General features: G+C 47.2%; 3 protein-coding genes across 3 annotated transcripts in view; 1 reads left to right on the top strand and 2 right to left on the bottom strand.

Moving 5' to 3' along the window:
- The window catches only part of LOC125304862 (seizure 6-like protein), a 60,604-nt gene extending 51,952 nt beyond the window's left edge, over positions 1–8,652 (bottom strand). Inside the window, 1 exon segment of the mRNA XM_048259378.1 lies at positions 8,315–8,652. Within this exon segment, the coding sequence (XP_048115335.1) occupies positions 8,315–8,399 (85 nt within the window). The 5' untranslated portion in view covers positions 8,400–8,652.
- Positions 8,653–12,034: 3,382 nt separating this feature from the next.
- Positions 12,035–13,922, top strand: npm2b (nucleophosmin/nucleoplasmin, 2b). The gene is made up of 10 exons (XM_048259443.1): positions 12,035–12,070; positions 12,151–12,214; positions 12,352–12,434; positions 12,521–12,640; positions 12,736–12,829; positions 12,940–13,076; positions 13,154–13,182; positions 13,376–13,412; positions 13,531–13,575; positions 13,742–13,922. Exons 2-9 carry the CDS (start codon positions 12,178–12,180, stop codon positions 13,567–13,569), a joined length of 576 nt encoding a protein of 191 aa, XP_048115400.1. The 5' UTR covers positions 12,035–12,070; positions 12,151–12,177; the 3' UTR covers positions 13,570–13,575; positions 13,742–13,922.
- A 360-nt stretch (positions 13,923–14,282) lies between these two features.
- Positions 14,283–27,500, bottom strand: part of LOC125304917 (unconventional myosin-XVIIIb-like) — a 65,941-nt gene continuing 52,723 nt past the window's right edge. Inside the window, exons 40-43 of the mRNA XM_048259444.1 lie at positions 24,515–24,648; positions 23,226–23,267; positions 19,083–19,247; positions 14,283–15,820 (exon numbers count right to left, since the gene is read on the bottom strand). Coding sequence (XP_048115401.1) covers positions 14,767–15,820; positions 19,083–19,247; positions 23,226–23,267; positions 24,515–24,648 — 1,395 coding nt within the window. The 3' untranslated portion in view covers positions 14,283–14,766. The remainder of the gene's footprint in view (positions 15,821–19,082; positions 19,248–23,225; positions 23,268–24,514; positions 24,649–27,500) is intronic.

Genomic DNA, 27,500 nt, shown 5'->3' with positions numbered 1-27,500 from the left:
TGGAAAATGAATGTTCTAAAGAATATCTGGGTTCATTGAATTCAACCAGAGCCGTATAAAGGTACTTTTATATGGCTCTGAATTCAACATAGGATTTTAGAACCTTGAATTGTTCTTATGTTAGAATGTTCAAAACCCCACACCTTTAAGGGTTAATTTGTGAGATAAATCATGGCTTCAGATCTCAAAAGGATTTTGATCATTTGCAACATCACTCTATACTGCTCCTTTAAACAAACTGAGAAAAAGCAAGAAAGCATCTTATTTGACTTCAATACCCTGGACAGCTACAGTGTGATATAAATAGCGCTGTCCGTAGTGCTGAAACAGAATGCCTTGTTTGACAGGGTAGCCAGTCAGCTGCAGCAAATGAAGGCTGCGGTAAACAAACAAGCGCTGTGGCTGCTACGGATGACATGTAATCGGTGAGAGCCACAGCATCGCCTGGACCCAACGACCAGCGAAACACTGCCGGCGCAGGTGTGCCATGCACACTAATGTGTGAAATGCATTCGACGTTTCCACTCAGAAGAACTCACTGAACACACACACACACACACACACACACACTGAATTCAGAGTATTCCTATTATTGTCCAAACTGCATACTGTCCAAATATTTTTTAATCCATGATCTCTTGTGAACTTTAATGCGTCTGGAATTTCAAATCCAAATTTAGTGCAGAGCATCATTCCAGATGCGATGCGGCTAATGTTGTGTCCTAGCCAGTATTTTTTAAAATTGACATTCTAAATCTAATGCCCTGAGCCAGTTCTTAAAGCTTTGTGTTGTCTGTTATCTCACATGGCTGTTATCTCACAGCATGATTTTGAACTAGAGTTTCACTCAGACGAGATCCAGAGCTGTTGTTTCCTTTAATGTGCTTTTACTCTGCTTACGTTTTTATCAGAACTAAGGCCGCTTTCCTGGATGTGGATTAAGCCTGGTCCAAGACTAGAAGAGAGCTTCACTGAAAAACAGCTTTTGGACTAGGACTAGGACTAGACTTAATCCACGTCTGGAAAACCGGATCTGACCTGATCAGGTGCACATCTCCCAGGCTCGTGTCAGATCTGAGCTAGAACTCAACCACCACGGAGCTTGGGGGCGCCAGACGAACTGGCGGATTGGGGAGGGGCTGTGGACGTAACTGGCCGGGTCACTTTCCAATCCCACCCCATCTCTTCTCTCTTCATCTCTTCCACTTGCCTCCTGTCAGTCTCTTCATGTCCTTTAAAAGCAATTAAAGCAAAAAAGCCCCAAAAGTATACTTTAGGGGAAAAAAAGAGCTGAGCCGGAAATGAGCCAGAACTGACCCGGATCTATGCCAGATCTGAGCCGCCATCTGCTGTAAATACTCTCATCGGCTGGACAGGAGCTCCATCCACTTTCAGACAACAGGAAGCTCAGTTCCTCTCAGTTCATGACTAATCTTCATTAGTGGCTGTTTTAAGTGCTCTAAAAGTATGCTTTTGTGGGCATGTAGATTTTTAGTCTAGTTGTAGCTCGCTCCAACTCATTTTCATGATGCAGTGGTTATGTGAAGGACAGATCAACAACCTCCCTGTTCCCACCAGCCACTCAGACTATACGACACAACGGAGTTTAGGAAAGAAGAGTAGTTGTCCGCACACTGCAATCTCCCAGAATAACTACATTTATTGAGTTAAAAACATAATGCAACGTTTCGACCCACCAGGGTCTTCATCAGGTATGCACCTGGCCTCAGTGAGGTGGGATGTGCATACAACCACTTTGAAGAAAACAATGGAGTTTAGCTCACCGGGCTGGAAAACCCATTCAAATATCACAACAGATACAGTAGCAGAACGACTGGAATAGATATTGCCAATTCACCCTGTCTCCATCCCTCTGGTGTTTGAAAGACTGAGGGCTGTGTCCTTATTCGCTAGCTAGTTTTATACAAACATGTCATGATGCACATCTATTTGAAAGAGCTTTTTCACCTTGAAGAACCTTTCTTTCAAGGCTCTCAGCACCTCTAAACGGTTCCTCACAGCCAGAAAACTAATCTCCAGAGAGAACTCAGAGGGGTTCCACCTTTGGCAGGGAACCCTTTGCTGGAAGGTTATAAATATAAAACCTTTCAAGTATTTTTCTAAATATTTTTAGCTTTAGTCAAACTATAAAATGACCGTTGTGATGTCTTCACAATCACTGACAGCTGGTGACAGCCGTGTATGCAAATCCCTTAACACCACTCCTGCAAAGACTGAATTTCTATGATGATTTTGTCATCATTTCTGGGACAGATCATTGTATAAAAGCCCTGATAAATGCACAAATGCAAATAGGAATGTAAATGGGACAAACCACTGAACTGTGCCAGGGGGGTGGAAACATGGTGCTTTCAAGTATTAGTTTGAGCAAACCAACAGAGTTCTTCAGGGTAGTGTATGTGTGCGTGTGTGTGTGTGTATGCCTGTGGTAGGTGTGTCAGAAATCTTCAGGGTAGTGTGTGTGTGTCTTAGAGGTCTTCAAGTTAGCGTGCATGGACCCTGATGGATCTTCTGATCTCTAATTTATCTATCCATTCATCTATTCCTGTCAGTCTATCTGATGTATATCTGCTTCTCTATGAAAAACGTTCTGCCTATGTAATGTGTCTTGCTGGCCATTGACTTGCCATTCTGTCTGTCGGTGAGCTGTGTATTTTTAGATAGATGGAGAAAGAGACAGGGGGGAGAGAGTGAGAAACAGAGAGAGTGTGAGGTGTGTGTGTGTTGTGTGGGGGTCTGAAGGGAATGGAGACATATTGCCTCTGAGTCCCAATGCTGTCTAGGACCATAAAAGAGTTGCCTGATGCTGATGCTGATCTTGTTTAAAACAAGAAGCACTGATGGTGTCTCTCTCTCTCCCTAACCCTCTCTCTTCATCTCTCTCTCTCTCTCAATTTCTCCATCTGTCTGTCTAGCTGTCTGTCTGTCTGCCATCAAAAAGACCAGCGCAACAACATTACATTAAGGACTTCTCCGTAATGAACAGCCTGAGGGTGTTATCCATTACATTCTCCGGGTTTTCTTCGTCCTTGGTGTTCCCTGCAGGTGCTTGTCAATAGGTAATTGTTTTATTTTATTTTCAGATTAGAGCATTAGAAGTTAATTAAAAATCAACAGCACTCGTGTCAAAATGCAATGCTTGGGGGGAATTCAGAGAGCACCCAGACCTAATCTAACACACCTAACCACAAATAGACACACACACACACACACACACACACACACACACACACACACACACACACACGCACACACACACACACTGACAAACACACATGCACACACAAACACACACACATACAGACACACACACACACACACACACACACACACACACACACACACACACACACACAAGGGGGAGTATTTCTTCCTCCGGTCTGAGATAACAACCTGTCAGTCTGTGCTAAGCAGCACTACCTGAATAGCTACTGTTCTCCTGCCTTCCTAAGGAGTGTTCTGGCCTACTGCAGGGAAATCACTCCTCTCCTCCTCTCATCTTTCCTCTCCCCCTCTTCTCTCCTCCTCTCCCCCTCTTCTCTCCATCTCACTGGATTAATTTCAGTGGGCGGTAGCAACAAATAGGCGCTGAGGGTTGAAGTACGGAGAAGAAGAGAGAAGCCGAGAGAGAGAGAGAGAGAGGGAGGGAGAAGGAGAGAGTGAGCGAGAGAGAAAGAGAGGGAGGGAGAGGGAGAGAGAGGAAGGGAGAAGGAGAGAGAAAGCAAGAGAGAGAAAGAAGGAGGGAGAGGAAGAGAGAGGAAGAGAGAGAAAGGGAGGGAGGGAGAAGGAGAGAGAGAGAAAGCAAGAGAGAAAGAGAGGGAGGGAGCACAGAGAGTGGGAGAGAGAGAGAGAGCGAAGGAGCGGGTGAGCTGGGAAGTGACGTGATTGGAAGAGAAGGATGAGCTCCAGCCCGGTGCGTTTCCGTGGGAGCAGGAGCAGCCTATCTGCTCCTCCAAGGAGGCTCCGTGGCCTCAGAGCCGAGGCTGACACCCCACCGGCCAGTCAAGGGCATACACACAGGGCCGTGTCACGCTTCACACACACACACACACACACACACGCGCACGCACACACACGCACAGGGCCGTGTCACGCTACACGCACACACACACACGCTGGGGCAGGGTCGCGGCCACGCACACACACACACACACACAGGCCGTGTCACGCTTCACGCACACACACACACGCACACACACACAGGGCCGTGTCACGCTTCACGCACACACACACACACACACACGCACAGGGCCGTGTCACGCTTCACGCACACACACGCACAGGGCCGTGTCACGCTTCACGACACACACACACACACACACGCACAGGGCCGTGTCACGCTTCACGCACACACACACACACACACGCACAGGGCCGTGTCACGCTTCACACACACACACACGCACAGGGCCGTGTCACGCTTCACGCACACACGCACGCACGCACACACACGCACAGGGCCGTGTCACGCTTCACGCACACACGCACGCACACACACACACACACGCACAGGGCCGTGTCACGCTTCACGCACACACACGCACAGGCCGTGGCCACGCTTCACGCACACGCACGCACACACACGCACAGGGCCGTGTCACGCTTCACGCACACACACACACACGCTGGGGCCGTGTCACGCCACGCCTGCACGCACGCACGCGACACACACGCATTGGGGCCGTGGTCACGCTTCACGCACACACACACACACACGCACAGGGCGTGTCACGCTTCACGCACACGCACGCACAGGGCCATGTCACGCTTCACGCACACACACACACACACACACAGGGCCGTGTCACGCTCCACACACACACGCACGCACACACACACACAGGGCCGTGTCACGCTACACGCCCCACTGGACACCCCGCAGCTACTTCTCCATTAGCACTTCCCATGTGAGACCCAGGGCTCAACACCTTTCTTCAGACATACTGGCACACACACCTTTACATCCAGCTCACAAAACAACACACGCTCACACCAACACACACACCAACACATCCATCTATAATAACACACACACCAACACACACACCAACACATCTATCTATAATAACACACGCACCAACACACACACCAACACATCCACCTATAATAACACACACACCAACACAAATACCAACACATCCATCTATAATAACACACACACCAACACACACACCATCACATCCATCTATAATAACACACACACCAACACACACACCATCACATCCATCTATAATAACACACACACCAACACACACACCATCACATCCATCTATAATAACACACACACCAACACACGCACCATCACATCTATCTCCTATAAAAAACAACACACTCACCCAACACATTCAGCTCAGATAACAATACACACACACACACATCCACCTCATATAATACACACACCAACACATCCTCTCTCTCTCACACACACACACACACCAACACACACATCATCCACATCCACCTCACATAACACACTCACCCAACACATTCAGCTCAGATAACAATACACACACCCACACATCCACCTCATATAACACACACACCAACACATCCTCTCACACACACACACACACACATTATTATAACCATCTCATTCTACTTGCATCTCTTCTTCAATAAAGTCTTTATTCCTTCTAAACTCTTCTGGAAGATTAAATCCACTGATGCACTGTAATTTGATGCACTGTGTCTTCTCAGTCTAGTCCCTACTAGACAATTCTACACAACACAGCCAGTCTGTTTGAACTAGACAATTCTACACAACACAGTCAGCCTATCCCTACTTGACAATTCTACACAACACAGTCAGTCTAGTCCCGACAATTCTACACAATACAGCCAGTCAGTTTGAACTTGACATTTCTACACAACACAGCCAGTCTAGTCCCTACTAGACAATTATACACAACACATTCAGTCAGTTTGAACTAGACAATTCTACACAATACAGTCAGTCAGTTTGAACTTGACATTTCTACACAACACAGCCAGTCTAGTCCCTACTAGACAATTATACACAACACATTCAGTCAGTTTGAACTAGACAATTCTACACAATACAGCCAGTCAGTTTGAACTAGACAATTCTACACAACACAGCCAGTCTATTCCCTACTAGACAATTCTACACAACACAGCCATTCTGTTTGAACTAGAGAATTCTACACAACCAGCCAGTTTATTGCCTACTTGACAATTCTACACAACGCCAGTCCTGGTCGTGTTTGTTATTGCGGTGCATGCAAACCAGACGGTGGCACCTACAGTCGTTTCCGCTCCATCACCTGCCGGTGAGATAAGCTCTGAAGTTGCCTAATGGAGCCTCAGGGTGCTGATATCTCACCTCACCAGCCCACAGGGGCTTGCAACTGCACCTGTTTTGCAGACTGCAGAACAGCCTCTCTCTCTCTCTCTCTCTGCTCTCAATGGGCAACAGCAGTGAGAAAGACTGCAAAACAGTCTCTCTCTCTGCTCTCAATGGGCAGGAGTGGAGAGAGAGAGAGCAACACAGCCTCTCTCTCTCTCTGCTCTCAATGGGCAACAGCAGTGAGAAAGACTGCAAAACAGTCTCTCTCTCTGCTCTCAATGGGCAGGAGTGGAGAGAGAGAGAGCAAAACAGCCTCTCTCTCTCTCTGCTCTCAATGGGCAGCAGCAGTGAGACAGCACAGCCGCAGCCTGTCTCTCTCTTTCTCTCATCATTCGGTCAGTTCAGTTTGAGGCCATAACACTTATCAATGGTTTTTACTTTGTAGTAGGCCTATATAAAAACCTAATATTGTTTTAATAAAGGAGTGTTATGCTTCTCTATCTCCCTCTCTGTGCCCGTCTCTCTATGTCTCATCCCAGTCACGCTCATTGGTCACAGAGCACTCAGACACAAACAGAAGTCTGTAATTAGGTGGCCGGCAGATGTAATAGCTCTAGGAACGCCGACCGCTGTGTCACAAAATAGATCCGTCTCTGTAGTGTAAGGGCCAAACACATTAGTCCTTCCTGTTAGGGTGACTGACAAAAGCTGATGTTACCATTGCTGTTATCATTGTCATTCACTCACAATGTATGTATGTAAACAGAGGGTAACACAGATGTCAGTGTTAACCATTCTTTTAGGGCAGTGTGAGGCAACAGCACAGATGGATGCTATTATTTGAATATGTTGTGTTGGCCCACCCCAAGCTGTCTGACGCTCATCAAATGCCAGTGTACTTGAAACTAATTTTACTAGTTGACAGTACAACAGGAATCAATAAGTGTGTGTGTGTGTGTGTGTGAGAGAGTGTGACAGTGACACAGAGACTGTGTGCGTGAGACAAATTCGTCTCGCTGGATTGAGTTTATGACTGGAAACTATTAGGCGAGAGATGGGCAGGTAAACACAACACAGTGCCAGCATACCTACAATTACAGTAATGATACTAAGTGGAAACTCGTAGTTTTCTGTATACTGGTGTGGCTCTACCGAATCTCCCTGTCTGCCCCATCTATAGCATGTGATTTCGGCTGCGTGTTGGTGCAATGGAACCCCGAGCATCACTAGATTAGCCTGACCTGACACCTCGCGTGAACTCGATACACAAAAGATAACCAAAGAAGAAAGAAAAGTATAGCTGTTTGAAGAACTCTCGAAACTGAAGTCGAACCTAAACTGATGGCGAAACGCCACATCGTCGAACACGTTGTACCCTGTGAGGGACGGGAGCCATCAACAACTGGAAAACGGTTCTCTCCCAACATCTCATCTGCTCGCTCGATTTCTGTTGCGATATCTGATTTATAATTCAGTTAAAACTCTTTTTCTATGCTTACACATACACAATCACTTGTCCAGAGGCACGCAGCTTTTGAATGGGGATCCCGCAGTCTTCGCCTTTGTTTATGCACCTATCCTGCAGACCAATCACCACAAACCCTCGTGCCTTGATGACATTCACTCTGCCCTACATAATGCAAGCAACGACGCGCGTTACGAGCAAAACACCAGCAAATGTATTCCCAGCAGCTCGCTACACGAGTCACAATAGCGGCGCTTTATCTCTAGGCGATGCCTAGAGCGCACGCCGCGGTAAAGATAGCCAGTTCTACACAAATACCTGTCTGCTGCCATCGACCGTGCCACGAGTCTGCCACGATCGACAGGAGTCATTGAAATTACCACAGTACCCTCGCAAGTGCCAATGCAAAGTTTCGAAAGTCACCCAAACCCAAACCAAGAGAGTTCGAATATGGATATTCCCAAAAATCCTGAACTAAGACAAAAGCAGAAGCCTGATTGCATCTTTATCGACCACATTACCTTGGGCCAGTGCGACTGTCCACAGTATCCCCATCCAAAGAAGGGCGCAGCGAGCACGACTTTCACCCGAGCGATTGTACGGCATGGTGGGAGCCAGTCCGCGGGGTTCCAGGAGGACAAACCCGGGGTCCCAGACTATCTGATCGAGTCGAGTGGTAGTCCTGGTCTCGGTCGACCGGGCGGGCAGCGGCAGCGGAATGGGTTGTTTGCTCTGCGCTGTAATTTCGCTCTTCTCTTTCACCCTGTCATCTCCCCTCGACTGAACTCCGCAGTGTGCTGTGTGTGTGTGTGTGTGCGCGCGCGCCTATGCGAGTATGTGTGTGTGTCTGTGTGTGAGAGTTTCTGCCCTCCCTCCCCCTCTCTTTCTCTCTTTCTCTCTTCCTCTACTGTCGTTCTCCGCCCTCTCGCTTCGTGTTGTCTTCCGTTGCATGTATCTCCTTATGGTATTCCATTACACAGCCTACACAGACTTCAGGTCACCCAACATCATTGTAATGCCAACACCAGGCTAGTACTGATTACCGCAAATGAGCCACCAAGACTGATGAAAACAATCCGATTCAGTCTGAAAGTGCAGTACAGTAACTTTGGTTTGTTCCACGGGAAACATGCAGATCATGTAGGTCTACCCACTGCACTGCTGCAATTCAAGCCCTACCAGTTGACGATCTTATTACGGAGAATACTATATGTAATGCAAGTTTCCCAAGTATACCCTTTTAGCAGTAACGTGTTGGCCCTGACAGTCTGGTTTTAAGTTCCATATAAAGTCTAATAGGATACAAACTGGCCGGTATCCAGGCTTTGGTACAAACTGAAGAGCCACAGAAACAAAACCCTGCGGGTGGTGGTGGGGGCAGCATTCCTTCAAATATCTCTTGCTCTGATTCCCATGCAGTTAGTCAAGCATTCTGTCGCCATTAAACATCTATTCCCCCTCCACATTTACCCCCTAATCATTTGTGGAGCTTTGTGCTCAGTCACACAATTGCATATGATTGTTTACAACAACAGCAATTTAACGCAAAACAAGCCTACTTCCAAACATCTCACCAATGAATAATCTATTTTAGTTCCTGTCAGGTGGCTTCACTGTCTCTGTCCATGGTACTGGAACCGTCAGAGAGCAAACCTCACACGACAGAGTAGGTTAAACAAATGTGGCTGGAACACGCATCCACTTAATCAAAATCACTAGCTCTTCCTCTACACAACAGGTTAAAGAGAGAGTTGAACCATATCTCCACTATAATGGGCCATATATTAGCCTGAAAAAGGGTGCTGCCTGCCTGCTGCAGAAAACGATCTATTCAAGGCAGTGACTGAGTAATCTGTCTTTTTTTGTGGTAAATGTCAATGAGTCACTTCTGCTTGCAAAGGGCTGAGATAATCTACATGCGAGGGATGGCTGTATGGCAGTGTATTTCGTCTGTCTCCTCTCTCTCCTGCGTGGCAGTGCTTTCTGAATGATGTTGTGATGAAGGAGAAGGTTCCTGTCGTGGCTGATGAAAGCCAACATGATTACACTTCTCCTGGGGATCAAAGATCTGCCGCTATTAAACAGAAAAGTCAAACCCCCTCTCTCTCTCTCTGTTACTCACTCACTCTCTCTCTCTCTGTTACTCACTCGTTCTCTCTCTACGGCTGCTATCAAACACAGAATGCAAACTCTCTCTCTTTCTTTTGCTCTCTCTTTCTCTCTCTCTACTGCCACTATTAATCATATAAGTTGAACCCTCTCTCTCCCCTTCTCTCTCTGTTTCTTTCTCTCCTTCTCTGTCCCTCACTGTTGCTCGCTCTCGCCCTCTCTCCTTCTCTCTCTCTCTCTCCTTCCCTCTCTCTCTCTTTCCCTCTGAGCCTTTTGCAGTGTCACTGGCTGCACAGAGCTCTTAAATTCCCTCCCATTACTGACATGGTGGAGCAGAGAAGAGGAATTAAAGCCTCCCATTCAGCATACATGTAATTAGATTTTGGCTGTGGCTGTTTGTGGGCCACAAAGGCTCTCTCCCTGACAAGCACGGGTGTGCGCTAACCATGGCTAATACTCTCCAGCTCATTTACCACACTCACACACACACAAAGACTTGCTGGTTAGCAACTACTCACTGCGTGTGATGATCCTCTGTTCTGCAAGCCTCCATTTCTCTGTGACTCCTGCACACACACACACAAAACACACACACACAGAGAAAGGTAGCAAGAGAGATGTTATATTTATGGATATGTGGTATAATGTTAGCTGGCATGACAAAGATAGAAAGATACTGTATCGCACAAAGATAGAGGCATGCTGTGAAAATATTTCATTCCACCTACACATACACACACACACACGCACTGACAGGCCTGAGAGTTCGTGCTGGGTCATGAGTGTGCCCACTAGACTGTGAGCTGGCTTGAGGAGTGAGTGGGTATGATCAGTCTACTGTTTACATCGCTGTTATGCAAACATATGCAAAGCCCTCTCCACATCACCACAGTACACACACACACACACACATATACACACATGCGCACACACACACACCTCCTCAGCAAATGCTCTCCACACTACCACAGCATGCACACATACACACCACACATACACACACACACACACACACAAACACACACACACACACTCCTCAGCAAACCCTCTCCACATCACCCCTGCATACACATACGGGACAAATCTCCCTATCCTCTTTTCTTTCACATACGTTCTTTCGTTCTTTCTCTCCTCCCTCTCTGTCTTTCCACCCTCCCCATCCCCGCGGCTTGAGGCCTTTGATGGGGGCTCGACGGGGGTGAGGATGGGTGGTGTGTGGATTTGGTGTGTGTGTGTGTGTGTGTGTGTGTGTGACTGGGAACCCCTCGGGATCGGCGGTCACACTCTCTACTCATGTTCTCTCCATTCGCTAATCCGGCGGCTGAGCGCTTCAGGCCCAGAGGGGCACATTAAAAATACATCACACCACTGTCTACTGAGTGAGTGTGTGTGTGTGTGTGTGTGTATGTGAGTGAAAGAGGGGGAATGTGTGTGTGTGTGTGAGTGTATGTGTGAGTGAAAGAGGGAGAATGTGTGTGTGTGTGTGTGTGCGTGCATGCGTGCAGGACAGGTGTCTGGAAATTCTCTTTTCCTGCCTCACCTTATTCAGGCATCAGTATGTACACACAATATGATTATCAAGCCCTGATAGCAAACACAAATCTAACACACAAAGACACAGAAATGCACACGTACACGCAAGCGCGTGCACACGCACACACACACACACACACACACACACACACACACACACACACACACACAACATCAGAAAATCAGTGGGATGTCCACCAACCCAGGCTATTTTCCAGCCTTTCAATCTATTGATTGTAGGCAACTGTCCAAATATTCATTTTCAAACAGATGCATGGAGAAAGGAATATGGTGACATTTTGAAAAGTTGTGCACGTACATTTAACACAGAAATAGTGTAGTCCCTAGTACATGTAATTTCCTAAATATTTGACGCATATGAGAGAGACGAGTCTCGTTAATTTGCTGATGATGGCTTTGAAAAACTACACTGACACGACTCCCAGAAATGTCTGCGTTCCATGGAGCAGAGCGGAGCGGACGCTCGCAAAGGTTCGTGGATGACAATAAGCTTAATTAGGCTGGGTGTAATTAATTGTTGTCACCGGCGCAGCGCGTGGCCACCTTAACTCAATAACTCATAAAAGAGAAAGCAGGACTCGAACCCCGCGTTCCTTCTGCCATTTTTTCCTCAGGTGAGACACGTTTTTCCCATCGACTACCCCCTCATATAGCGCTATAGTACACTGACAAATTAATGTTTTCCACCCTCCAGATCTTGCAAGGACACTAAGCGGTGAATATGAACAAATCAGACAAGCCTCTGTCGACTCTATGGGGTATGCTAAGTCTGTTAAGTCGTGACCATGTGAAAACCGGCTTTGTATAATTAATACATGTGTAGTGGCATAACACCAATTCATCTAGCGGCTTGTATGTATTACATCTACAACTTTATTTCCTGGGCAACATACAGGTTGTGAGTTGACTGAGGCTAACAAAGAGAAGACCTTCAGTACGGAGGAGACGAATCTGCAACACCAATTAGCCGTCAGATCTGTAAGTAGGCCTATATCCTTGGTTAAAAGCCAGTTCGTGAAGGATGTCGATTAGCCGATTAATTCTTACTTGCCTAATTTCTACAGATGTGTCTCGGCCACACCGCGAAAGAGGAGTTCAATATCATCGAGTTGGTGACCGGATCAGGAAAAGACGCCACAGAAGGAATCCCCATAGCGACGCTTCATGCCAAATCAATGCCTACTGTAAGTTTGGAGAACAGGAGTCCACTACGGCAACATCGCCTGATTGCAACCGCAATCAAGTATCTGAAATCATGGTGTACTTTATTTTCTACCAGGTTATTTTATCCGGGGTGGACTTACATCCACCGGTTACATTTCGGCTTAAGTTCGGCTCGGGGCCTGTCCATATTTGCGCGGAGCACGTTGCCTGTAAGTGACGCCTCCAGTCCTTTCTAGAACAACAAATTGAATATAACGTGGGTGAAGCAGTCTAGGCACAGATTCTAAATGAGGTGTGAACATGTTTTGTACTTCTCCAGTTGAGGAGGATTTATCCGATGAGGAGATGGCGGAAGAGGAGGAGGAGGAGGATGAGGTGGAAGATGAGGAAGACATTGAAGAGTCCCCAGAGAAACCAGTCAAAAAACAGGCGGCCAAAAACGGAGGCCCAGTTAAAGTGAGGGGCAACATGCATACATCTTTTAATTTCCCTTCCAGTGCATTCATAATTTAATTTGTTTTCTCCATCTTCAGAGAAAGAAGCCAGAGAAGGCGTTGGATAGGTATGATATTGGACATTTACTGTGACTTCTTCTTTTTCTTTTTTTTGAAATTCTTAAATGTGTATCAGAATGGAAGTTCCTGTTTGTGTTAAGTGATGTAGATGGCTAACTCTGCCCTTAAGCCTTAAGTAGATTCTTGGTGATGTGCCAGTATTCTAGTATTCATCTCCTCTCCTTCTGTTGACCTTGGCAGCACTCTCTCAGATGATGAGAACAATCCACCAAAGAAGGTGTGTTTGCTTGCTTTGATCTCAATACATGTGACTGATTTTGGTCCCTTTTGTACGATTTGACTTTTTTTTTTTTTTTTTTTTTCATTTTTATTTTTATTTTTATTTTCATTTTTAGGGTAAGGGAAGGGGTAGGAAGCCTGCACAGAAGGTGTAAGCTCGGGTAATTATGGTGATTTATCTCCTTCCTGAACACTTCTGATTAAGATTCTACCTCTTAAAGGCGTGTTTGTGACCAATGTTAGTCTTCTCTTGAATCTTCTCATGAAGCTGGTACAGCTATTTTCTCTTGTGACTGCATTGACTTGTTGCTTTGTGTTTGTCATCAGGCACACCTGTTCTTATGGACATGTCGCCTGACTGCAGAAGCCATTTCCTTCTAAAGCAGGAAAAATCCTGCACGGGTGTTTGACCTGATGGATGACTCGACAAATAAACTTCCTTCCCTGAGCGATGTGTCTGCCTCTTTAGTCACATGAAATAAAGAAATAAAGACCTGTTTTGTAAAAAGGAGGTGGCTGCAGGTGGTTGAAACCTGTTTTTTTTTCAGTAGGAAATCCTTGTAGAAATATGTGGGTGGCTTTAGAAGCACTACATAGAGCATGCTTCCTTTGACTCTAAAGCTTGCCTGTCAGCGGTGTGTGTTGTGCGATGTTTAAACCTCCCTTTGAGCTCCTGAACTGTAGCATTTAATCAAATGCCAGAGGCAAAAGATCAGGCCTTCTAAAGGGCATTTCAAACTGAATCCTGTTTCCACCTGCTTGCCATGACAAGGCTACAGCTTTAAAATCCCTTAACCTCTGTGGCCTCCATGCACCGTGTGTTTTAAAAGATCCACATAAACGATTTCACAGTCACACAACATGCAAGTGTTTTTTACATGTTTATTTTTATTCTTGTGTACAAAGTGTTTTAATTTCAGGTGTACTTTTTTTGTGCTTTTCCTCCTGACGGTGGAGTGTTGTCCCTCTCAGGGGGAGTTGAGTCGGACCTGCTACTTAAAGCACAGCAGACAAAGGCTGGCGTGGTCTCTACAGACACTTTAAGGCATGTGATGTGACGACAAACAATGCAACTCCATGCTAGTTTATTCACATAGCGAAAACAGCGTCACGGTGAATATGGTTTCACAAGTGCGTCACAGAAACATTAGGCTCTATGCTCGCTCGCACTCACTCAGGTCCGTACACAGCACCTGCCCCCATTGAGGGCGACCCCTAACTTGTGTAGTTCATATTCCTTCCTCCGAAAGTTCTCAAAAGTGGCGATTCTTCGCTGCATTAGGAGTCGGGCTCGCTCTTGAGTGTTGATTAGCGGTGTCGTCGTCATCGTCGGGCGCGCGCGCTCGCTCACCTCAGTCGACCTCAGCCCTCTTGAGGTACTTCTTCATGACGGAGCTGACGTCGGCCGCCTCGCTGCCCTCTGCCTCCAGACGCTCTCCCTGCGGCCCCCGCCGCTTCTGTGACCCCCCTGAGCTGGACGAGTCCGAGTCCGAGGAGGAGCCGCGGCGCGAGGCCCGGGACGAGGGCGGTAGCTCACCGAAGTGGACGCTGAGGGCCCGCCGGTTTCCTCCGCGCTGTGAGCCACCAGCCAGACTGCTGGTGGACTGGGCGCGGCGGATGGCCGGGAGGATGTCCAAGGCAGCGTCGCCGGTGTCGGTCGAGCGCAGGACCCCTCGCCCCCTCTCCGGGCTCGTCTCGGGGTCGACCATGCGGCGGTTCTGGAACACCAGTGACTCGGACCCTAGCTGACCCTCACCGCCCTCCGCCACGAGCCCGCCCAGCAGGCGGCGTCTGATTGGCTGGAAGGTGGCGCCGGACAGGATGGGCTTGAGCCGGGCGTCTTCGTCGCTCTCTTCGGGGATGGACAGTGTGGGCAGCGTCCGGCGGGCGCCTCCGGCCACCGACGACGTGACGGAGGACGCCACCGACGCCAGCGAGTCGGACGAGCTGAAGCGGCTCAGCTTCCCCGCGCTGCCACCAGAGGGTGCCCCTAAGCCGGACCCTGCCGGCCCCTGCTCGTCCAGAGAGCGCAGACTGGACGCGCGGGACAGGCGGGGGCTGGGGGGCTTGAGGATGCCCGGCCGTGGCGGCGCGAGGGTCGACGGGGTCGGAGTAGCCGAGCCGGAGCCGTCCAGGGACTCGTTGTCAATGTCGTCCGGGCCGAGGGAGAGGGCGGAAGGCCGTCGGCGGAGAGTGGACGCCCCGGTGGTCTGGTAGATGGGCAGGGACACGGCGCTGCCCTCACCGGCCTCTGAGCCGCTCTGCCAGCTGGCCCGCTTCTTCCGCAGGCCCTCCAGAAGCTCGGACAACGCAGAGGACGAGGACGCCCGGCCCAGACCACCTGTGCCGCCGCTCTCAACGCCACCCCGCTCCGAAGAGTCGTCCTCCAGGTCCTGAGCACAAGACCTGAGAGAGGGAGAGAGAGAGAGAGAGGAGGGGAGAGAGAAAGGAGGAGGAGAGAGAGAGGAGAGTTTGAAGCTGAGGGTTTATTAAAGGGTTTATTAAAGCAGGAGAGGACACTTTCACATCAATAAACAAATAAAGAGCATAATAACACTTCATATTCACTGCCTTCAAGAGATGGAGGAGAGGAGGGGGGGACAACAAGAAGAAGAAAAAAAGAGAAGAAGATGATGATGCAAAACAGAAGAGATTGATTGGCTGAAATGGAAAGAAAAAAGGGAAGGGGGCTAAGAGAAAAGGGAGAATAATGAGTGGAGGATAGAAGAAGCCGGGAGGAAGAGGGGAGGACCAATGTGAAGAAAGAGAAAATAAGAATTGAGGAGGGGGGAAAGACAGGGAGAGGGAAACAAGGAAGATGAAGAGAAGAGGAAGGAGGCAGACAAAGTGGAAGAGGATAAAAAGAGGAAGAGAGAGAAAGATGAAGAAGAGGGAAAGAGAGGAGGAAGAGAGGGAGGATAGAGAGGAAGAGAGAGGGAGAAGAGAGGGAGGAGGTGATAAGAAGAGGAAATAGACATGAGGAGAATCAGGAGTCAGAGGAGGTGACATGCAGGTTAACCCTTGAGCTCTGCGTGACTCCGTTCAGCTCCAGTGTGTTTCCCCGGCGACCACGCCTGACCGTACCTGACCATGCCTGACCACACCTGACCACACCTGGCAAGCCGGCGTCTCAGGGTGGCTGCAGTGCTCCTGGCTCTGCATGGAAACATTCACATCACCTCTCTCTCACTCCAGTATGATGCCCTCAGAGTAATCTCTCCACCTCTCTCTCTCTCTCCACTACTCTTTCTCTATCTCTCTTTCTTTATCTCTCTCTCTGTGTATGTGTGCATGCGTGTGTGCGTGTGTGTGTCTGTGTGTACGGTGCCTATAAAAAGTATTCACCCCCCCTTTGATATTTACCCTTTTATTGCTTTAATAAATGAAATCTTTGTGAATTTAATTTGGCCTTTTTTACAATCATTTACAAAAATCCCCTCTTTAAGGTGAAAGTGAAAGCAAATTTCTACAAAGTAATGTTAATTAATTGAAAATGTATCATAAATATTCACCCCCCTTAAAGTGACTGACCTAAATTAACACAAGTGGTCCAGCCAAATGGTGTTTATAGTGTTATTAGTGAAATGGAGATCATCTGTGTGCAGTGAATGTGTATAGTATAGTAATATAAAGACAACTGCGTCTGGAAGGTCCAGTCACTGGTCAATCAGTATTCTTGGCTATAATTCCACCATGAAGACAAAAGAACACCCCAAACAACTCAAAGGTTACTAAAAAGCATAAGTGAGGGGATGGATACAAAACATTTTTCCAGTCACTGAACATCCCCTGGAGTTCAGTGAAATCCATCATGGCAAATGTGTAAATCTGCCTAGAGCAGGCCATCCCCGCAAACTGAGTGATCGTTCAAGGAGGATGCTGGTGGGGGAAGCCACCAAGGCCGCTATGACAACTCTGCAGGAGTTAAAAGCTTCAGCAGTTGAGATAGGAGAAACTCTGCATACAGTTCTTCACCAGTCAAAGCTCTATGGGTGAGTGGCAAAGCTCTTATTATATCTCGACTAAAGGATTCCCAAAGGCAAGTGGGAGACTCCAAGATCAAATGGAATAAAGTTCGTCGGTCTGATGACACCAAAATTGAGCTTTTTGGCCATCAGAATAGAGGCTATTTTTGGCGGACACTGCACATCACCAAAAATGCACCATCCCTAATTTGTGGTGGTAGCATCCTGATGTGGGGATACTTCTTCATACCAGGCCCAGGAAGGCTTGTAAAGGTAAAAGTAAAAGGAATTCAGCAAAATATATGTAAATCCTGGAAGACAATCTGATTCAGTCTGCAAGAGAACTACAACTTCGGAGAAGATTTACGTTCCAGCAACACACATGGAGCGAAAACTACAAACAAATGGTTTAAAGACAACAAGGTGAATGTTCTGGAGAAATAAGTACAAGAAAGAAGCAAATAAAAAGAAAGAAGTACATTTGCAGTATCCAGATGTGCAAGCTTAACTGAGACCTATCCACGCAGGCTCCATGCTTTAATTGTGGCCAATGGTGCATATTTTTAATTAATTAACATTACTTTGTATGTGTGTGTGTGTGTGTGTGTGTGTGTGTGTGTGTGTGTGTGTGTGTGCACGTGTGTGTGTGTGTGTGTGTGTGTGTGTGGAGCACCACTGTGTAGTGCACTAGGGTTTAAGCTATGCCTGTGTACTGCACTGCATTGCAGGTACAGTGTTCTGTTTGCCTGTGGATGGTGCAATGCTCAACTGTCTGTGTGATGCTGGTCAAACACAAACTATCAAGCTCTCATTTCTATTCTTTTCCCCAGCCTAGCACATCACATTCACTTGCAAATGGAAACCAGTAAATCTATACATGCAATGGTAAACACCCCTATTTCTATATAATATAATAAAAATATTATATTTTTTTATAATAATATTATAAAAAAAATCCTGGACTGTTCTTGACAGATCCAAAGTCTGGATTTTTTACTGTATCACTTTAATTTAGGTGCCCCTTGGACACGTTTAAATATTCACTATTTTCATTTAAATATTTACAGTTTCCTTGGGGGGGGATCATCATCTACTTGGTCTTCTGTCATCAACACAATCTCCTATATCAGAGTTAAGCTCTTCTGCACTGCAACATGAGTGGTCCTTGGTCCACCTCATTTCTCATGGTTACTGATAACCATGGCTTGATAGCTTATGTGTGCTGTATGGGCAACTAAACCAATACCGTCGCCTTTAACAAATCAAGACGCGTACAAATTCGATTGTAGTCATTTACTACATTGTTGAGCCCACAGAGCATCAATCAAATTTGTGCGCGTCTTTATTTGTTAAAGGTCAAGGTATTGGTTAGTGTCCCCATCACCACTCCGGCACTGGGATCGAATTTCGGCCAAAAGGAGGAGTACTACCTATTTAGTAACGTCGATCATATTGAACACATATTTTCAATGTGATTTAGTTGATCATATTGAACACATATTTTCAATGTGGTTTAGTAACGTTGATCATATTGAACACATATTTTCAATGTGATTTAGAGGTGTTCACATTTCATTTCATTTGAAGTCCTCCAAATGTAAAGGACTTTGAGCGCTGCATTTTGTGTATGAAAGGTGCTATACAAATAAAGCTTATTATTGTTATTATTATTATTATTATATTATGACGTGTGTCCATCTTACCGGAAGCTGTATGTGCTCATCGTATCCGTGGCAGACTGGCGTCCTGTGGTGCTTCCACTACCGTAGGGAGAGCTTGACCTTCGACCCCGTGGAACCCCAAGCCAGGTGCGGATGCCCTCTCCCACATCCTCCGTGCCCACCGACCCCACGCTGGATATGCTGTCACTAAAACAGGAAGGACACAGTCACAACATGGAAGGTCAAAGGTCAACAGGTCACTGGTTACTGGATAGCACACCATATGTGTGGTGGTAAGGAGGAAGAGCAAATGTCACCTAGCAACACGTTTCGATCAGTCAAAAACAACTGGCCACACACACACACACACATGTACACACACACACACACACACACACACACACACACACACACACACACAGACAGACACACACACAGACACACACACACACACACACGGTCACAGGTTAGCCAGAGATGATGTTCAACAGATTACTGGTTACTGATTAGTTCACAGGTTAGCCAGAAATGACTGAAACAAGCCTGAGATGGACCTGACATCAGCTAATTGGGGTTCTATCTTTGGTCAGGGGTGGGATCTTATCCTGATTCTCTCAGCTGCGCTCTGGTTGCACAACCAGCAGATCATGGCTGAATCCATTCCAGATCCAGTTAGAAGGAATCTGATTGGCCAGCCACTAGATAGTGGCAGATCCGGTTCAGAGGAATCTGATTGGCCAGACACTAGATAGGGGCAGATCCGGTTCACAGGAATCTGATTGGCCAGCCACTAGATAGGGGCAGATCCGGTTCACAGGAATCTGATTGTTTGTACAGTCATTGGATTGGACAGCGACTAGATAGGGGCAGATCCAGTCCAATGCAATCTGACTGAACCAATGTGCATTGGACAGCGACCAGATCATGGCAAGGCCCGGTTAGTGGAATCTGATTGGACAGTCACTAGACTAGAACCAGACTGTTGGCAGATTGGAGTCAGCAGTTCTGGGCCTGCTGGTTGACCTTAAGCACTCTGGACATCCCTCCTCTCTGAACATAAAAGATCCTTCTCTTCAGAACACAGAACACAGAACACACACCCGCCCCCCCTCCATCTTTACGGCTCGCGTTGCGCACGCTGGCAGAGCCTTTGATGTCCTGTTATATACTATTCTCTTTTCCGGCCCCTGCAATCATCTTTTATTTATTTATTTTTCTCACTCTGCTGGTAGTGTGTGGGGAGAGGAGGATGGTAGCCACCAGCTGTTTGCACTGCAGCAGGCTTTGATATCTCCCACAGCCTAACTAATAACCTCACTGATGCGCCTCGGCAAGGCACACGCATCTGTGTGTGTGTGTGTGTGTGTGTGTGTGTGTGTGTGTGTGTGTGTGTGTGTGCGTAAGTATGTGGAAGATATTTGTGTATGCACCTGTATTCAGTTTGTGTACACATGCATGTGCATGCCTGTGTGTGTTTGTGTGTGTGTGTGTGTGTGTGTGTAATCAGTGAATTCATTAACTAGGCTTCTTCATCTCTAGGAGTCCAGGTCTCACACCTGCACCAGCATACACAGGTGACCTCACGCAGAAGACAGGGGTATAAAGACATTCACACTCTCTCTCTTTCTCTCTCTCTCTCTCTCTGTCTCTGTCTCTCTCTCTCTCTCACACACACACACACACACACACACACACACACAGAGGATCCATCCCCCACTACTGTCCAGCTCACAGGAACACACTTACACACTCTGACTCTGATACTTAAACAATCCTCTCTCAACTTCTTATACACACACTACACACATCTCTATAAACACACACACATACACAGACACAATAACACACCCACACACACACGTGCATACAGACGATATACACATGCGCGCACACACACACACACACACACACACACACACACACACACACACACACACACACACACAGATATATAAATATGAAACAGCACACTTGCCCCCTCTTACCCCCTCCATTGTCCCTCCTCAGTAAAAGCTGAACACACCCACACACACACACACATTCACACACACACAGACTACACACATCTCTATACACACACACATACACAGACACAATAACACACCCACACACGCATGCATACAGACGATATACACATGCACACACACACACACACACACACACACACACACACACACACACACACACACACACACACACACACACACACACACACAGATATATAAATATGAAACAGCACACTTGCCCCCTCTTACCCCCTCCATTGTCCCTCCTCAGTAAAAGCTGAACACACCCACACACACTCATTCACACACACACAGACACACACACACACACCCACCCACACGTGGTGCTGTCAGAAACACTGGCCACATTAGCATATGCAACAGCACCTCTGCCACCCTGAGTGGCTTCCGTGCCTGGGCTATTTATTCAGCTTGGAGCCAAGCAGAGGTGCAGGGCAACACACACCAGCCCTCCGCTGGTAGAGGATACGCCGACAGACAGCGACAGAGAGATAGAGAGAGAGAAAGAGAGAGAGAAAGAGAGAGAGAGACATACAGTATCTACAGAGAGGGGGATAGAGAGAGAAGGAGTGAAAGAGACATATGTACAGAGAGGAGGATGGAGAGAGAAAGAGAGAGAGATAGATAGAGAGAGAGAAAGAGACATATCTACAGAGAGGGGGATGGAGAGAGAAGAGATAGATAGAGAGAGAGAAAGAGACATATCTACAGAGAGGGAGATGGAGAGAGAGGAGGATGTAAAGAGAGATATATTTACAGAGGGGATGTGGAGATATATATTTACAGAGAGAGACAAAATGGAGAGAGGAAGAGATGGATACATTGACAGAAAGAAGGATTGGAAGAGAGACAGTGATGGAGAGAGCAAAAGAGAAAGAGAGCAAGAAATAGTGACATAGATGGGGAGAGCAGAAGAGAGAGAGAAAGAGAGGGAGATGGAGGGGGGTCTTGACTAATGCACATGTATTATTCAACAGACAAAGCATATCACAGTTGGTGAACTTTCAATGGAGAATTGCCACACAGCGAAAAGCTCCTCATATTTAACAAGCAGTGCTTGTGTGTGTGTAGGTCTGTGTGTGTGTGTGTATATGTGTGTGTGTGTGTGTGTGTGTGTAAATGAGCGTGAACATGTCAGAGAGACTGACATCTCTGAATGTCTCAACATGATTTTTGTTTTGTTTGTTTGTAGCGCATGCTCATTTTTTGAGGTAAACAAAATAAACCCAGCTGTGTAGCATGCACACCAGAGTGTATTTAATTGCTCGAAGTCTCCTGAACCAGGTCAAGTCATGCTAGCAGAAGTGTGCTCAAAACAGGGCACTATCACTGCAAGCCTGCACTAAAAATGCCCATCACCTTGATGGAAAGCACAAAATGAAAGCAGTTGGGAGATGAAATATTCATCCACGTGGCACACTATGGAGGAAAGGCCTGTCTCGGCTCGGGGGCCTGATGGAAGGTTCTGGGCTGTTGACGGATGCTAGCGGTGAAACACGCTTATCTCTCGGTGCCAGGTGATGGGTGGCATTTAGAATGTTGCTGATGGGCGTTAAAACTACTGGTGCTGGCATAGCTGAGGTAGCACACGTGCGCGGGCACACATGCACACGCGCGCACACACACACACGGCTGAGGCATTAGGCATTCTTACACAAAGGCACAGACACACACATATGGCTGAACCTACTGCACACCACACAGGGCAGGCTAACATTACTGTGCCAGGAGTCAAGGCAACAGACAGGAGAGATAGACAGGCAGAGCCAGACAGACAGGCCATGCTGATATCACTGAGATATGAGCCACAGACAGGCCATGCTGATATCACTGAGATATGAGCTACAGACAGGCCATGCTGATATCACTGAGCTACAGACAGGCCATGCTGATATCACTGAGATATTACAGACAGGCCATGCTGATATCACTGAGATATGAACTACAGACAGGCCATGCTGATGTCACTGAGCTACAGACAGGCCATGCTGATGTCACTGAGCTACATAGAAAGGCACTAAGAGAGACAGACAGGTTAAATTTGCGAGAGAGACAGATGGGCAGAACTAGAGGCAGTCAGGCCAGGCCATGGTGCTGGGAGCCACAGACAGGTTGGCCACAGACAGGCTGAGAGAGACAGACAGACCGAGGTGCTTACAGGTCTCGCTTTCGCGTGAAGGACTCCACAGCCGTCCGAACACTGGCCAGAGAGAAGGAGGAGAAACAATCAGGAAGGTAGGAGACACTGGGATTTGTGTGTGTGTGTGTGTGTGTGTGGGGGGTGTGTTTGTGTGAGAGAGAGTGTGTGTATGTGTGTGTGTGTGTGTGTGAGAGAGAGAGAGAGAGAGAGTGTGTATGTGTTTATCTGAGTGTGTAATTGTGTGCATTTGAGTACTTGTTTAAGGGTGTCTCTGTGTGTGTGCTTAAACAAGAGATTTCACCACAAAATAACGGAACCAGCTCTTTCCATTAAAAGACTCCAACTGTCGCTTCCTTTGGGCCCACATGGGAATATCTACAGTACTGTATTTCAACTCAGAATCAGGATGCCTCTCAGAGCAACTCTGTGCATCTGTGACTGCAAATGAATCCTGACAGGGCTTTCAAATGGGAGCAAAAACAAAATCTTCAATCACAGATCACGTCAGGAACATTTTTAAAAAAGGGCTAAAAAGGCTTTTTGAATGGTTTGATGAGAGCTAAGTGAAACCCTCTTGGTCTCCACTGATCAAATTTGCATGAATCATTCACAAGAGAGGGTGGCAACATTATTTAGAATGTCATTGATAAGCACAGTTTTAATCACTAACGCAGTTAGCCACAGCCCTCTCACAAAAACAAAACAAAACCTTGTGTCACTTAGTTTTGATATTTTCATGCATGTGCCTCCCACATGAATAACTGTAAATATGTGTGGCATTGCATATGACCTATAGAAAGATTTTGTGTGTGTTGGTGTGTACATGAGTGTGTGTCTGTGTGTGTGTGTGTGTGTTGGTGTGTACATGAGTGTGTGTGTGTGTCTGTGTGTGTGTGTGTGTGTGTGTGTGTGTGTGTGTGTGTGTGTGTGTGTGTGTGTGTGTGAGTGAGTGAGTGAGTGAGTGAGTGAGTGAGTGAGTGAGTGAGTGTGTGTGTGTGTGTGCAGCATATTGATCAGTGGTAGCAGTCACCCTCTAATGTGTGCTTAGTAGTCTGCAAAACATCTGCTAAATCTTATCAATTAACTAACATCAGTGGTGACGACAGACTTCCTCCCACTTCATACAACCCAATTTCCAACATTTACTTCTTTACAGTCAGTGATGCTGGAGAATCTACCTGAGTCCACTCTCTCCCTCCAGATGTGAGTGGGTTGGTGAGCAGTGTGTATGTCTGTATGTGTGTGTGTGTGTGTGTGTGTGTGTGTCTGGAAAGGTGTGTCTGAGCTACACCAGAAAGCAGCCTTACCTCTCATCATCGCTCTCATCGCTGGACTCCACCTCCTCCAGGGCAGCCTGCAGATCCACGATGCGACGGATGGATGTCTCCAGATCGGCTTGCAGTGTCTGCCGGACTGCAGTCAGCTCCTCCACCTGCATCTCCTGTGGACGAGATGGAGAGAACCGAACCGGGTCAAACGGGAGGGAGATTGGACGACACACACACACACACACACACACACACACACACACACACACACACACACACACACACACACACACATTGCAAAGTGTGCAAGTGCACAAGTGGAGTAGTGCAAGTGGAGTAGTGCAAGTGGAGTAGTGCAAGTGGAGTAGTGCAAGTGGAGTAGTGCAAGGCAGCCATTGTGGGTCCAAAGTCCAGGATGTTACTGTATGTCCCCGCTCCACCCTCAGCTACATAACATCCTGGACTTTGGACCCACAATGGCTGCCTTGCACTGGCCACTTGCACTACCCACTTGCACTCCACTTGCACTACTCCACTTTAGGGGCAGCTGTGGCCTACTGGTTAGCTTTCCGGACTTGTAACCGGATGGTTGCGGTTCGAACCCGACTAGTAGGCACGGCTGAAGTGCCCTTGAGCAAGGCACCTAACCCCTCACTGCTCCCCCCGAAAGGCCGCTGTTGTTGCAGGCAGCTCACTGCGCCCGGGATTAGTGTGTGCTTCACCTCACTGTGTGCTGAGTGTGTTTCACTAATTCAATGGATTGGGATAAATGCAGAGACCAAATTTCCCGCACGGGATCAAAAGAGTATATATACTTACTTATACTTGTACACTTTGCAACTTGTTGTTGTCCTGTTGTCCTGAAAACACTTCTGAACACACTTCTGCTGCTCTTACATAACTTGCACCACTATGCCACTTGCATACTTAGGTCAAACAGAACTACCTCAGCCATTTATTGGCCTGACTTTTGCACTATTATATTGACTGTCTACTGTATGCACAATTGCACAATCTCAACCCAAATTTTGCTGCTCTTATTTCTTCATCAAAGTCAAAGTCAGCTTTATTGTCAATTTCTTCACATGTTCCAGACATACAAAGAGATCGAAATTACGTTTCTCACTATCCCACGGTGAAGACAGACATATTTTACCCATTTTAAGTCCACAGACAAACATAACATTCAAGTAAACAAAAAAGTAAGTAAATAAGTAAATAAGAGGGCACATATAATAATGAAAAAATAAAAGATCAGCAAAATTTTGTTGAAATTGTGCATAGACAGTCAATAAAAACTAGTGCAAAGTCAGCCAATAAGAGGCTTGGGTAGTTCTGTTTGACCTGAGTAATAAAGAAAGTGGCATAGTGGTTACAAGTTATGTAAGAGCAGCAGAAGTGTTGTGTTTTCAGGACAACACCAAGTTGTAAAGTGTACAAGTGTGCAAGTGTTCAAGTGTGCAAGTGGAGTAGTGCAGGCTGCCATTGTGGGTCCAATGTCCAGGATGTTATGTAGCTGAGGGGTGGAGGGAGAGGAGGGAGAGAGTTCAGCATCCTTACAGCTTGGTGTATGGAAGCTGTTGGTGAGTCTGGTAGTGCGGGGCGCAGGCTTCTGTACCTCTTCCCAGAGGGCAGTAGATCAAACAGATTGTGGCGGGGTGACTTGCATCACTCACAATTTTGGTCGTGCAAAGCGGTGAGGTGGGTGGTGTAAATGTCCTTCAGGGAGGGAGTGAAGCACCAATGATCCTTCCAGCTGTGTTCACTATGCGCTGCAGGGCTTTCCTGTTGTATTCAGTGCAGCTTCCGCCCACACAGCGATACAGCTGGAGAGGATGCTCTCAATGGTGCCTCGGTAGAATGTGGTCATGATGGCTGGTGGAGCACTTGCTGCGCCTGAGTTTCCGCAGGAAGTACAGGCGGCGCTGAGCTCTCTTCGCCAGTGATGCAGTGTTGGTGGTCAGGAGAGGTCTTCACTGATGTGCACCCCCAGGAATTTGGTGCTGCTAGCTCTCTCCACCACAGCACCGTCGATGGTCAGTGGCAGGTGTTGGGTGTGACCTCTCCGGAAGTCAACAACAATCTCTTTGGTCTTGCTGGCGTTCAGCAGGAGGTTGTTGTCCCTGCACCACGTGGTCAGATGGTGCGACCTCCAACCTGTATTGAGTCTAAGTAAGCCCTTGGTGATGAGACCCACCAGAGTTATTAATGATCAGCAAATTTCACTATGTGATTGTTGCTGTAGGTTGCAGTGCAGTCATCGTCAGCAGGGTGAAGAACAGCGGACTGAGCACGCCAGCCTTGGGGGCCCCTGTGCTCAGTGTGATGCTGCTTGAGGTATTGTTGCCAACACGTACTACTTGGGGCCTCTGACAGAGGAAGTCCAGTAGCCAGTTGCAGAGGTAGGTACTGAGTCCCAGTTTGTCGAGTTTGCAGATGAGTTGTTGTGGTATTATGGTGTTGAATGCAGAACTGAAGTCTATAAACAGCAATCTCACATATGAGTCTCTTTTTTCCAGGTGGGTGAGGGCTGGGTGGAGGGCAGAGCAGATTGCATCCTCTGTAGACCGCTTGGCTCGGTATGCAAACTGGAAGGGTCCAGGGTGGGGGAGAATGGCTTTGATATGTGACATGACAAGCCGCTCAAAGCACTTCATGATGATGGGTGTCAGTGCCACAGGGCGGTAGTCATTGAAGCAGGATGGAGCAGTTTTCTTCGGCACAGGTATGATGGTGGCAGCTTTGAAACATGATGGGACGATGGCTTGCTTCAGGGAAGTGTTAAAGATGTCTTCTTATTTACTTTTATATTGTTTACTTGAATGTTATGTTTGTTTGTGGACTTAATTGGTAAAATATGTCTTGTCTCCACCGTGGGATAGTGGGAAACGTAATTTCGATCTCTTTGTACAGTATGTCTTGACATGTGAAGAAATTGACAATAAAGCAGACTTTGACTTTGACTTTGACACACACACACAAACACAAACACGCACACAGACACACACACGTGCACACACACACA

The sequence above is a fragment of the Alosa alosa genome, chromosome 12, assembly GCF_017589495.1.
Source record: "Alosa alosa isolate M-15738 ecotype Scorff River chromosome 12, AALO_Geno_1.1, whole genome shotgun sequence".
NCBI lineage: Eukaryota > Metazoa > Chordata > Actinopteri > Clupeiformes > Clupeidae > Alosa > Alosa alosa.
This window is presented reverse-complemented; position numbering and strand designations above follow the sequence as displayed.